The sequence below is a fragment of the Anneissia japonica genome, unplaced genomic scaffold, assembly GCF_011630105.1.
Source record: "Anneissia japonica isolate Jap-2015-1 unplaced genomic scaffold, ASM1163010v1 scaffold288053_len460827_cov147, whole genome shotgun sequence".
In the NCBI taxonomy this organism is placed as follows: Eukaryota; Metazoa; Echinodermata; class Crinoidea; order Comatulida; family Comatulidae; genus Anneissia; species Anneissia japonica.
Genome location: NW_022725151.1, coordinates 313,832 through 326,974, shown reverse-complemented (window position 1 = coordinate 326,974; position 13,143 = coordinate 313,832). Strand labels below are relative to the sequence as shown.

The following is a 13,143-nucleotide window of genomic DNA, read 5'->3' as shown; positions in this document are numbered from 1 at the left end:
CTACAAATTTGTAGTGTAGGACAAATTTGTAGTGGAGGACATTTATCCTGACACTTAATGTTGTTCATCTGATTTTATTAAAATTGTTGATGTTCGGAAGGGGGGCGGGGGTGGTTCTAGAGTTACATAACATTTAAAGGGGGGTTTGGAAAAGTGTTACAGAGTGTTACGAGGGGTGGTGGGTGTCAATATTTGCCAAAAAATGTGTTACATAATACATAAATGACCCCTAAGCGTTATCCAGATCCATAAGCCACTCACTGCAAACATCGTTAATTGATTACCAGCCAATACAACGAACCTGAACAAGCCATACAAAAGATTAAGAACATTAACAGTTATTCGCTAAGCAGAGTGAAATGTTTGATGATTTAAATTCACCTACGTTTAACGTCGGAGAATGCAGAAAACCGAGAAATAGATACATAATGGCTGTGCAATTTAGCCAGCACTGACTGTAGATTGTACGATTAGGCCTGCCAGGGAGGCCTACTCAAAGTTAGTAAATCGATAACAGCGAAAGAGACTTGCGATGCTGTCACGAGTTTCTTGCTATTAGATTAGTTCGATGCAGAAACGTAATTACTGACGGTAATTTAATAACTTTCAGAACCCGGAGTGAGACACCGAAGTTTAAAACGTACTAGTTAGTGATACTGCTACTCTTCTGTGGAAGTTTTTAGGTTTCTTATTATTATTAGGCTCCTCCTTAGCCCTTTTATCATTTTTCAAAAGCAAAGTACTTTTGTACGACAACAACGGCAAACTTCGGCAAGACTGGATTCGGCAAACTGGGTTTCATTTTCTTCTTCCTTGAAAACAGGTTCAAGGAACATTTATAATTCACATAGGCCTCTGACCCAAATAATATACAAAATATGATAATAACAAAATTAGATTGCATCTAAATATTCTCTTCTGCATTTAAATGAGTAAAATAAGCATTTTGATAACTTTTAAATGAGATCAATATTTTTAGTAGACATTAAATTAAGAAATTTGAATTCAGACGGAGTGTCTGTGTAACAGGTAAATAGAAATTTCGTTCTAATATAAGAATAAAAAGGGCAAACTAAGGTAAAATGAAATTCATCTTCGACTTTTTGTAACGAACATAATTTGCATAATCTTTCATTTCTATTAACATTATACCATCTTCCTTTTTCTAATTTTAATTCTAATATCCCCAATCTTAATTTCGTAAGGATTTGTTTATGTCTGTGATTGTCTACATTTTTTTAGATAATCCTCTGCTCTGAATTTATGTTTAATTTGTGAATACAATTTTAATTTAGAATGTTGTCTAATTTCTTCAAAAAACCTTTGATTCTCAATGTCTGTTAACCTTTGTTTTAGATTAAATACAAAATCATTAAAATCGTTGACTTTTTGTTCATGCCAAATATCTCCATGAATGGAACATAATAGATTTTTTACATCTCAGGCCCAACAAGGCTCTTTCTTTGTGTTTTTCTGTATTGAAAGACATAACATTGCCTAATAAATTTTTCACTGTCCATATAAATCAGTCTTAACCAATACCTAATAACATAAATTTTTCACTGTCCATATAAATCAGTCTTAACCAATACCTAATAACGTTAACAGAACATGCAACATGTATGGGGTATCTCACACGCATTCTCCCCTAACACCAATATTGGGTGCTGAGTTGCCAACTCATAATATGTATTTACAGAATTTCATTTGTATCTTATTATTAGATGAACTATCATCTAAACCCGACATTTCACTGCCATAGAGTAAAATCGGTAATATTTTAACATTAAAAATTTGATTCCATAAGTTAATCGGTAGATGACCAAAACGTCCCTGAATTACCCCCTTCAAAGCACATAAGGCTTTATTAGCTTGTAGGCAATTATTTTCTTTGGCTTTATTCCATTTACCATTTGAATTTAAAGTAACTTCTAAATACTTATATGATTTTGAAATTTTGATCGTAGTCCCATTGTAATTCTATTTTTCATATTTCTTAAGTTTATTCCTTTTTAAAAAAGCACCAATGTTACTTTTGTTAATTTACAGTTAAATCCCATGTCTCACAATATCTTGTTAATTTATTTAAATAATTTTGTAAACCACGTATAGTATCATAAATATTATAAGAACAAACTGCTCGGAGACCCATTTTTCGTCCGTTTTTATCAGTTCAGAAATTTCTTTCCTAGGCAGGTGATAGGCTAAACTGCAGAGCCATTGTGCATATATTTCTCGTTTTTTATCCACTTTTTCATATAGGACTACGATTTTATTTTATACGAATACAATTATAATAATAATAATACAAAGATCTGTTCTAAAAGAACCCTAATCCTGTGCATTACAAATGCCTGTGCTAAGCTTACATCGAGTGATGCACCTGGCACGTCATCACAAATTTAGTTTAGCTCGTCTATGTAACGAACCTGCACGAGATTCGTAATTTGAAAAATGTGATATTATGTAACTAAGTATGGTAAATCAGTTCTCAAATTATATAAACTTCTTGAATTAGCACCAGTTACTACTTTCTTCAGTCAGTGTACGTTTACGACCCATAATTTCAAAAGTAAGACAGTTTAACAAACAACTGACTCAAAACTACACTGTTCAGAAAACAAACGCACAAAAATCAGTATCTAAATTTTTATATTTCAGCACCCCATTTAATATACTCTCATAGGAGTCCGCACCCTTCTTCATAGAAAGGACAATTTTACCAAAAAGACAAGGACGTTGAGGATCAGATATTCATCACGCCCTCTACACTACGGGTATCCCATAGACCATCAAAAACGTCAAAAAAGAGATGAAATTGACAACACCAGTAATAAAAAAAGAAGAAGAAACTTGTCGATTCCATACATTAGTGGATTATCTGAGAAAATCAAGAGAACACCTCTTACACACAAAATTAATAATAATAATAATAATAATAATAATAATAATAATAATAATAATAATAATAATAATAATAATAATAATAATAATAATAATAATAATCATAATAAGAATAATAAAATAGTACATAGTACATCCCCAAAGATGAAATTTCGGACAAAAAAAATACATGGCGGAATCTATTCTGTTGAATGATGCCAAAACTGCAGTTCTGTACATAATGGGGAAACGGGGAGACCATTTCTCACATGAAAACTTCATCACAATGGTCACTACCAGATCAACCAGAATTTCAAAGGCCAACCACTTAAATATCTTCATATATCCGGCCGCCATCATCGACCATATTAACAATCACAGTCACTTACCTGACTGGAGTCGGCGAAAATTAAAGAAGAATACACAGAATTAGAAAAAAAAAAAAAACAATCGTGAAAGTAAATCCGTGATGAGGACCCTTACCTTTTGTCCAATACCTAAAACAACTTTCTCTCGACGTCCAAGGGGTGGGTGGGTTCTACTCTAGTGATGCTAGTCAACGTTCATCGACTGAAGAAGGTATCCAAGCCACATTCGTACATTGGTGATGGGGTGATGCTGCTGACTGGTAGTCAGCAAAACCATTTACCCACTATTTACTATTTAAAAATTGAATTCCTTAGATTATGGTTGTTACTAACCATACTATTTGTATTACTAGTTTTTTTTTTTTGTTTTTTTTAATTGTATTTTAATAATATAATATTTAATCGTGATTTATAAGCATCATAAAGGCAATCAAACAAGTCAAACAAAACGGTTTTACTTATGACATGCGACACAGTATAAACCATAGGCCTATATGAAAGAACATACATTTCTTTGCTGAGCGCCGCCTATACTTGAATGCAACGGCAATCGTTCGTTCGTACAGGGAACACAGGAAAAAAAAAAATAATAATAATAATGACATAATCGAAAGTATGGGATTCAATTCTCACTCTTTCTATTATTAATATTGTTTTTTTTTATTATTTCTTGTGCATCTTATCTTAATATATATGCACATTCTATGCATTTGATTCTTATTTCAATATTTCAATTTCAGGTTATTGAATATTTATCTGGCAGCTGAATTTGATTACATCAAATTCCACGTGGTCATTGTCAACAAGGATGTAAGTAGTACGATCGAAAGCTTAAGTACAATAAGTTCCTTTAATTTTACCCAGAGTTCAAACTTACTAAAATAACATAATACACTTATGATAGCTACCGGTAGTTAATCCAAAACGGATGTAATTAATGCATATATAGTTTATTATAGTGTCAATAAACTCAGATCACATACATAGTTAATCTAATTACCACCGTTCCGCAACATATGGGTCGCGACTGAATGTTTGGGTCGCGAAAACAAATAATGGGTCGCATAATCTCTTTAGATGGTGAAAATTTACTTACCACGAACCAGCACGAACGATATAAGACAAACGAAATTAAATTACAGTAAACGAAAGTGCAATTAAGTGTGACATGTGCGTCAGGTTACTTTTGTTATGCGTGCGCTATCACATTTTCATGTTAAAAATATAATATCAAAAGCTTTGTACTTCAGGTATGACAACTTTTAAGTATTATTTTTGTTCATTTCAGTGTTAGGCATTCAGCTGCAAATTATAATGAGAAAACATTTTTAAATTTAATGTGTCTATGTCTTCGCATAACACATAAGTCTCTGTCAGCACTAGGAATTTATAATAAAATGTCTGTTAATCATCAATTTTTAAAAATTTGATAACTTGCGTGATGATTTTGTTAAATGAGTAATTCAAAGTTATATTTTAATTTTTATGGGTTTTATATAGTGATTTTGTTTGTGATAATATCTTTTTAATTAATTCACAAAAGAATCAAGTGAGTGGGGCTTCCTGCTTTCCCTCGGGCGTCTAAAACGACGAACGTTTTAATCACTTTGTGTTCGATGGGTCACGTCAGAGTGCTTGACATATAATTTGGGTCGTGAGCTAAAAAGGTTGCAGAACGCGAATCTAAACAACCCCATTTCTCATAGTTAATCTCCACAACCCAATTTCTCACAGTTAATCTTCACAACCCAATTTCTCATAGTTAATCTCCACAACCCAATTTCTCATAGTTAATCTCCACAACCGAATTTCTCACAGTTAATCTCCACAACCCAATTTCTCACAGTTAATCTCCACAACCCAATTTCTCACAGTTAATCTCCACAACCCAATTTCTCATAGTTAATCTCCACAACCCAATTTCTCATAGTTAATCTCCACAACCCAATTTTTCATAGTTAATCTCCACAACCCAATTTCTTTGATCTTACTTTGATAAGTAGTTTATATTTAAAGCCGTGCTCCAGAGAAAAACAATTTCTTGTGTGTTGTACAAATGACTTCTCTAAGACACGGCTTTCAAATATTCAAAAATCTGTACCTCATTTACCATTCCAGAATTTTTCACTTTTTGTTTTCAATTGTACAACATATCAATTTCACAAAAACTAAAACAAATCATATCTCTTCCGTGGGCTGGGGGAGGTTTAAGATAGGGGTAGTGGTTACGATAGGGGTAGCTTAATGATTGTCAGAGGCGCAATGAGCCTATTATCAGAATAATCCTTTAATCCTTCTGTAATTATGTGAATAAGTGTCTGGCAAATAAGGTGATTGGAGAGGCGATGATATAACTGGTTTTTTTTCGCTCTGCAACTTTCTTTATTGCTGGTAGCTGAATCCACCAACTGATAGACCCAGGATTTTTATTCCACCAGACCACTTAATACCACATGGCACCCTACTCAAAGTTCTAATCCTCCATGATCTCTCAGGCACATCCTGGCTCTGACACTGTGTTTTTGATAAGGAATAGGATGTTGTAATTTCAAGGGTACAGGTGACATAGAAAATGATGAGCATCATAATGTTTGGAAGATGTGTATAAGAGCCAGGTGTAACGTAAAACTTTAAAGAAACATGTTTGCTCATTTTTGATCGAAATATGAGGGTAAATATCTGACTTATATATGTAGATTTGGCTGGGTCGAAAGGTACATTGTTGTATCATTACAGTTATTTTGATTCAAGAGTTGTCCCACACTCCTTTCCTTTAAATAGATGTTTTCCACGTTTTAAACATAATGTCCAACCTTCTAGTTAGATGTGTCGAGTTTTTGGAATGTCTGTAATTACCAAAAAAAGAAAAGAAAATCAACTCACCCCACTCAATTTTCCATACACATCTCACTTCCAATATTGTAGTCAGCTCTCTCATGTTATTACCAAAAGAGAGACACCACTTCGTGTAGGCATAACAAACAGGAAGCTCAAATGAAAATAAAAATGCTATAAATATCTCTTGAAACCAAGAGTGATTCAGCATTGTCATCATAATGATGAGCATTACAAAATCCAAACATTATTATGCTCATCATTTTCTATGTCACCTGTACCCTTGAAATTACAACATCCTATTCCTTATCAAAAACACAGTGTCAGAGCCAGGATGTGCCTGAGAGATCATGGAGGATTAGAACTTTGAGTAGGGTGCCATGTGGTATTAAGTGGTCTGGTGGAATAAAAATCCTGGGTCTATCAGTTGGTGGATTCAGCTACCAGCAATAAAGAAAGTTGCAGAGCGAAAAAAAACCAGTTATATCATCGCCTCTCCAATCACCTTATTTGCCAGACACTTATTCACATAATTACAGAAGGATTAAAGGATTATTCTGATAATAGGCTCATTGCGCCACTGACAATCATTAAGCTACCCCTATCGTAACCACTACCCCTATCTTAAACCTCCCCCAGCCCACCCTACGTCAACTCTTACATCACTGTATAACTTATTTACACAAGCCACCGTGGGGCTGAGGTGGCCGTAACAGTGTGAACTTCATTTTGTTTCATCCCCCCCACGCCCCACCCACCGTCAGAAATTCTCTTGATGCGACCTCGTGTATTATTATTTCGGGAAGTGTGAGGTTAAGAATAAAGTATTTTTGATGATTTTCATATATTTACTTATTTGTAATTTATTTAACCAGGATAAAGTCACATTCAATGAAGAAAGCTTCAACTACACAGAGATAATAAAATTAACTACATTGTTATTACAGTGGTCATGGACACAGATATAAAAAGGTATGACCAAATGATAAAAGCAATTCCTACAATAACTTCTATTTCTCAAAATTAAACACAATGAAAATAATTTGCAAATTATAAGACGCTGCGAGATGTGGCATCTATGCGCAATAATTTGTGTGGCTGTACCCTGTACCATTTGGGTATCTTTGAAAACGTACAGTAATTGAGCAAATAGTTTGGGTTTTATTATGGTCTACTTGTAATGTTTGTTTTATTAATTCCTAATCAAAATGTTAAATGATAAAAGTCCCGATTGTCATGTGCACGTCGTGAAATCAGGAAGTGGTTGAAGATTTCATACGTGCCGTCCTAATCTTAATTAGTGACGCCGGGGATGAGAACTCGTCCAGTACATTTTACACATTCCGTAACAAGGTATTGTGTGTACAAGGTATTGTATGATGTATTTTGTTTTTGATCTGCTGCCATCGTTCGGCGACGAAGTGAACAGAGATATGATACAAACGAAAGTTGTGAGTTATTTCAATTGAAACCAGTGTCAGTATAATCTTAGGTAATAATAATAATAATAATAATAATAATAATAATAATAATAATAATAATAATAAGCATGTGGTTAACATAAGCAAGAATTTAGTCCAATGAAACAGTTTATCATCTTGATACCATCCGACGAAAATTGACCCTACCGGCGTCACCACGGCGTCCCCACCGATCGATCTAACATGACGTTGTTATGTGGGTGTTTTATAGATTATTGAGAATGGTAATATAACTGAAAAATAGATAAAATGACAGTTGAATGACCAACAAATACAACTGAAGACTTTATTCTGAAAATTAATCTCAAAATCGAGTCGCCTTCCCCAGCGTTGTCAGTGACGTCGTATGATTTGTGTGCGATTTTAACCTATTAGGCCCTTAGTAAAAAATATTTGAGCCATGTAGTACTTGCCAATCAACCCAGAAACCCGATAGTTTGTTGATTGGTAATTAGTAGCGTCCCTTTGCTGCCAAAAATAGTTTTTGGCAGTTGCGTCCCCGGTGACATCGTGAGGGCATGGTGAAGGTTGGTTACGATTTGGTGGCACATCGATTGAGTATGTTCATTCATCTGGCAATGTAAGTCAGTAGCGTACCTAGATGTCATGAAAATTGGAGGGGGTGATGAGGGGCGCGAAGGTGATGAGAGTGCTCGATGATCAGTTGAGGGGCGCTAATTCGGCGCTAAAATAAGGTGATTTTCAATTGATTTTTTACTACTTGACCGTGATTTGAAACCAGTGTCAGTATAATCTTATTTAAGCAAGTGGTTAGCATAAGCAAGAATCTAGTCCAATGAAACTGTTTATTATCTTGATACCTTCCGACGAAAATGTACCCTACCGTCACCACGGCGTCTCCACCGATCAATCTAACGTCACGTTGTTATGTGGGTGTTTTATAGATTATTGAGAACGGTAATATCACCGAAAAAATAGATCAAATGACAGTTGAATAACCAACAAAGACAACTGAATACAATAGTTCGTCATTAGAAGTTATTTAGTATAACTGTATTTGGAAAATTAATCTCAAAATCGAGTTGCCGCGTCTCCGGCGTTGTCAGTGACGTATGATTTGTGTGCGATTTTTACCAATTACCCGCAAGTAAAAAGTAGTTGAGCCATGTAGTACCTTGCAAATCAACCCAGAAACCTGGTAGTTTGTTGATTGCTTATTGGTAGCGTCCCTTCGCTGCTAAAAATAGTTTTTGGCAGTTGCGTCCCCGGTGACATCGTGAGGGCATGGTGAAGGCTGGTTATGATTCCCGTACGATTACGGAAAATTAATCTCAAAATTGAGTTGACGTCCCCGGCGTTGCCAGCGTCCCTTCGCTGTCAAAAATAGTTTTTTGGCAGTTGCGTGGCGAGGGCATGGTGGATGCTGGTTACGATTTGGTGTCACATCGATTGAGTATTTTCATTCATCTGGCCATGTATGTCAGTGGCGTATCTAGATGTCTTGAAATGGATGATGATAGGGGGTGCATAGGTGAAGTGAGGGGGCACGATGATAAGTTGAGGGGCGCTAATTCGCAAAATTAGGTGATTTTAGGTGATTTTTAACAGCCAGCGAATTATCATCAAAATAAAAGAAAACAAATATGGTTCTTCGTTTTTGGGTCTTCGGTCTTTGTTTTATAGTTTATAGACAACCCTACCTAACTAGCTACAATGTGTTGTTTTAACGTTTAAAGTCCAAAAATCGTCACCTACTACTGTAGCCTACATTGGAAAAAAAAATAATGTGGGTCTTGCGTTCAACAAGCGTTCATTCTTGTGGAACTTCCAATAGTCTAATCTGGTAGATTTCGGTAAGGCTAAAACTCACTGATATCAATATTAATTTCAGTGGCACATTCACCTCAGCCCAGCATGATTTTAGAAAATTTTCTCAATAGACACCTCTTGATGCACTCAGACAAGACATACTCATAGAAAATAATTAACTGTTTGCCTATGGGTACCGTGTTTTCCAATGTGGGTGGGGTCTATTCGCTAGACCCCTTACTTGCGTCACCACTAATTTAATCAGTTAAACTCCTAATTGTTTGCAGCTTTCTCTGTTGATATTAAGCAATGTTAGGCCTATTTGTTTCGGTAGGCTTTGTTGTGACAAATACATTCTTCATTTTCTCTCTCCCTCTCTTCAACCCTATTTTCTTTCTCTTTCTTCCTTTCGTCCTCTCTTTTTTAATTAGACGAGTGCACGGAGTCATCAATTACAATTAATATTTTTATTATACCAAACGATAAATGACAACAGCTACTATAACAATAGTAATAATATATATGAAACTATATAGGCTATACATCAACACTTCTGTAGGCCACATTTTCCTTTCGCAGCGTATCTATAGTAAAATTTATTTCACATTGCATCAGGTATCGACAAGTCTATTTTTAGTAATATTACTCACAGTAATTGAGTGGAAAATTTTGCTTTTGCGTAAGGGGTAGGAAGGCCTACTCATTCTGAGATCCTTTAATTATGACTCTTTTATCATTACAATCAAATTTTCTTGGTGGTCCGGGTCATTATTGGTCCGGCCTTGATGAAAATGACTACATCTCCTATCATAATGTACAATTGTTTGGCCAAGTCGATAATATTAAGCGCATTTTGTTATATCCTGAATTCTCTATGTTGCACTGATCTTGTCACAATTTGTTGACGTAATTTCCTGGCTTCTTGTTGACCTTTCAACTCTGGATTAACAAGTCAACCATCCGTTTTCTGCTCGTCAAGCTAAGGTGTAATCAATCTGTGAATGTAATATGAATCACGTGACATAGTTTCCTCCACAAACGGAAAGATTTTAGATCATTGTTGTCCATATAAGGCGAAGGACGGGTTCATATAAGCTGGGGCATCATTCTGCAAAAGCAAGGGGGAAATTTCATGGCGTACAATAAGGATGGGTTGGATATTATTAGCATTTTTTTTTTTTGAAATTATCATAAAGGTGGAGATGCATGTAGTATTGTAATCCTTCGAATAATCGGTTCTAAATAAATGCAAACTGGCAGGTTTGTATTCAAGATAATTTTGAAAGACGGGACAGGGATAATGAAACGCAATTTTCAAAGATTACAAGCTGGTCATGGAATAAAAGCAGTAGCAGTAGCAACAACAACACAGAAGCAACACATCATAATCAATAGCAGCATCTTTAACTTATTATTATCTTATTATAATTATTACATTTTATTAGATTATCATCGTTGCCACTACTAACATAATAATTATTATATTATTGTTTGAAAGTTTACATGGTGAAGTAACAATATTAAATGCTTGCTCTTTACTACGACCATCATCAAAGTGTGCCGCAAGCAATCTTTAATATTATTAGGCGAATAAATTATAAAATAATATAAACACTCTCACATCCACATTCTTCTCCTTCAATTCAAATGTAGGCCTACATAAATACAGAACAACAATATTATTTACGACTCATGCACTACACTGAAACTTACCGTAGGAATAGTAGGTGGAACTGGAAATGTGGGAGGCGTGATGGTGGCTCGAGGCAGACGCATTATAGGAAATGAGAGCATCTCGTCAACGGGATACGAGTGTCCATCTGAGTTCTCAAAGAAACACCGTAAAACACTCACGCACTGTGATTAGTGGATGAAAATTTAGAAGACGAAATCAGTAACAGGAATTATGCATTTTTTTATGATAATATTATAATGAATCTCCTTAATCATTCTTTATTCATTAAAATTGTTAAAAAGCAAGTTGACATTCATTCTAGGTCCACGTTTGGAACTAAAAACGAGGCAGGACAAAGAAGTTTAGGTTAAAACATACAACGACAGAAAAAAGCGACAAATAAAGAGAGGTTCGTCTAGTTATTCCAAAAAAAAATTAGAATTACCCCAGCTTTGATTAATTTTGGCGTTCCATATTGTATTATTACATGCCAGACTCCTATTACATAAGGATTTTTTTTTCTAATTTCTAAAATGAAATGAATTTAACTTAAACATTGATTATGGCGCGTGATAAGAACATTGGGTAGGATATTTCCCCCTGCCGTTTAGTATCCTGCCAGACCTGCATAGATATATAATGGTATAACAAAAACCTTTGTAATAATTCGACCATACTGTTGGATCTGCACTGATTTAATATTTAAGAACGACGAATAAATTATCTTTATATTATAACGGCCTAATATTAAAATATTAAATAAATGATAACATCGAAAGCAAAATATTAATAATACTATTAATACCATTGGTTACATTTCATGGGCTTGTAATTGGGTTAGTGTATGTTGATCAGGCCACCTAACCGTTGGTGCAACATCACATCGGCTTGATGTTTCTGTCCTAACATTATTTTTTAGTTTCTTTTTCTTCCTTAAAAATATTAAGTTCATTTTAGTTTCCGCATTTCTGTTTTAATATTCATCATAATCATCATTATCAAAAACAACATCATCATCATCACTATCATCATTATCTTCATCATAATCATCTAGTAGTAGTTGCAGGATAGTTTTATTGTAGTTACTTACCAAATAGGCTGCAACTGAAGCGCCTAATATAAAGCCTCCTATGACGTCACTCCAGTGATTCCTGTACGACGAAACGCGTGAAGCGCATAACAGCAACGCAACTGAAACGAGACCGCATCCGAAAATAGGCGAAAGAAGACGAGTACACCGTATTCTGCCAACCGTGCCCAGATAAATCTAAAAAACGAATCTCATTAATTGGTTAAAGTATTCCTGCTCAAAGACTGTCAGATCTGCTAACGGGAAGACAGGTAATGGATCTAAGAATTCTAAAAAAAAAAGCCTGCACCAAGAAGGGACTAAATACGGAGGGTCTAGAGACTACCTCAGACCCACCGCCCTAGTTGGAGATAAATACGAAATTTTTATAAAATATGACACTCTTATATGACTGAAAATGCCACTTTAAGACTTTTGTTTTCCACATTTTTATTTAAAAAAGTAGTAGGGGTGGAGTTGTCGGCTTCGCCCTTCCCCTTGAATCCGGCAGAGGGATGTATGGTGGATATATCTATAGATGGAAAGAAGGATGAACGGACTGACAACATAAATACTGTGACTAAGACAAAATGACACTCTGCTGCCACCATGTTTACTGTAAATTTACAGGTTTCTTTTTTAAAGGCATATGAACTGCCATCACATTACGTTGAATTTTTTTGGAGAAATTATGGAGACCCAGCAAATACAAAATTATAACATTCTCGAACGCTGTGAACGTCGTGGTTATTGTCAGGAAATAACGTTGATACAACAATGCAACACTGTTTATAAAGTTATTTAGTCAGAAACTAAACTACAAAAACTTTGCATACCGAATTTCAAAATTACGTTATTAATGTAAACCTGTCAAATGGAACAGGATTGGCAAAAGTCATCAGAGAGCGCACTGTCCGAACTGTGCACAACATGAACACTAAGCACTAAAGCCGGGCACTCACTGCGCCCGACAGTCGTCTGCCGACGCGATTCTATGAATACGCAACGCCACGACGCGCACACGCGTAACGGATCGATATATATATATATATACATATATAT

General features: G+C 35.1%; 1 protein-coding gene across 2 annotated transcripts in view; it reads right to left on the bottom strand.

Moving 5' to 3' along the window:
• Window positions 1–9,823: 9,823 nt before the first annotated feature.
• The window catches only part of LOC117112665 (phospholipid phosphatase-related protein type 1-like), a 12,424-nt gene continuing 9,104 nt past the window's right edge, over window positions 9,824–13,143 (bottom strand). The window contains exons 4-6 of one of the 2 annotated variants that reach the window (XM_033255778.1): window positions 12,103–12,279; window positions 11,051–11,194; window positions 9,824–10,445 (exon numbers count right to left, since the gene is read on the bottom strand). In XM_033255778.1, the coding sequence (XP_033111669.1) occupies window positions 12,141–12,279 (139 nt within the window). In that variant the 3' untranslated portion in view covers window positions 9,824–10,445; window positions 11,051–11,194; window positions 12,103–12,140. The remainder of the gene's footprint in view (window positions 10,446–11,050; window positions 11,195–12,102; window positions 12,280–13,143) is intronic. The other variant, XM_033255779.1, reaches the window with a different exon arrangement.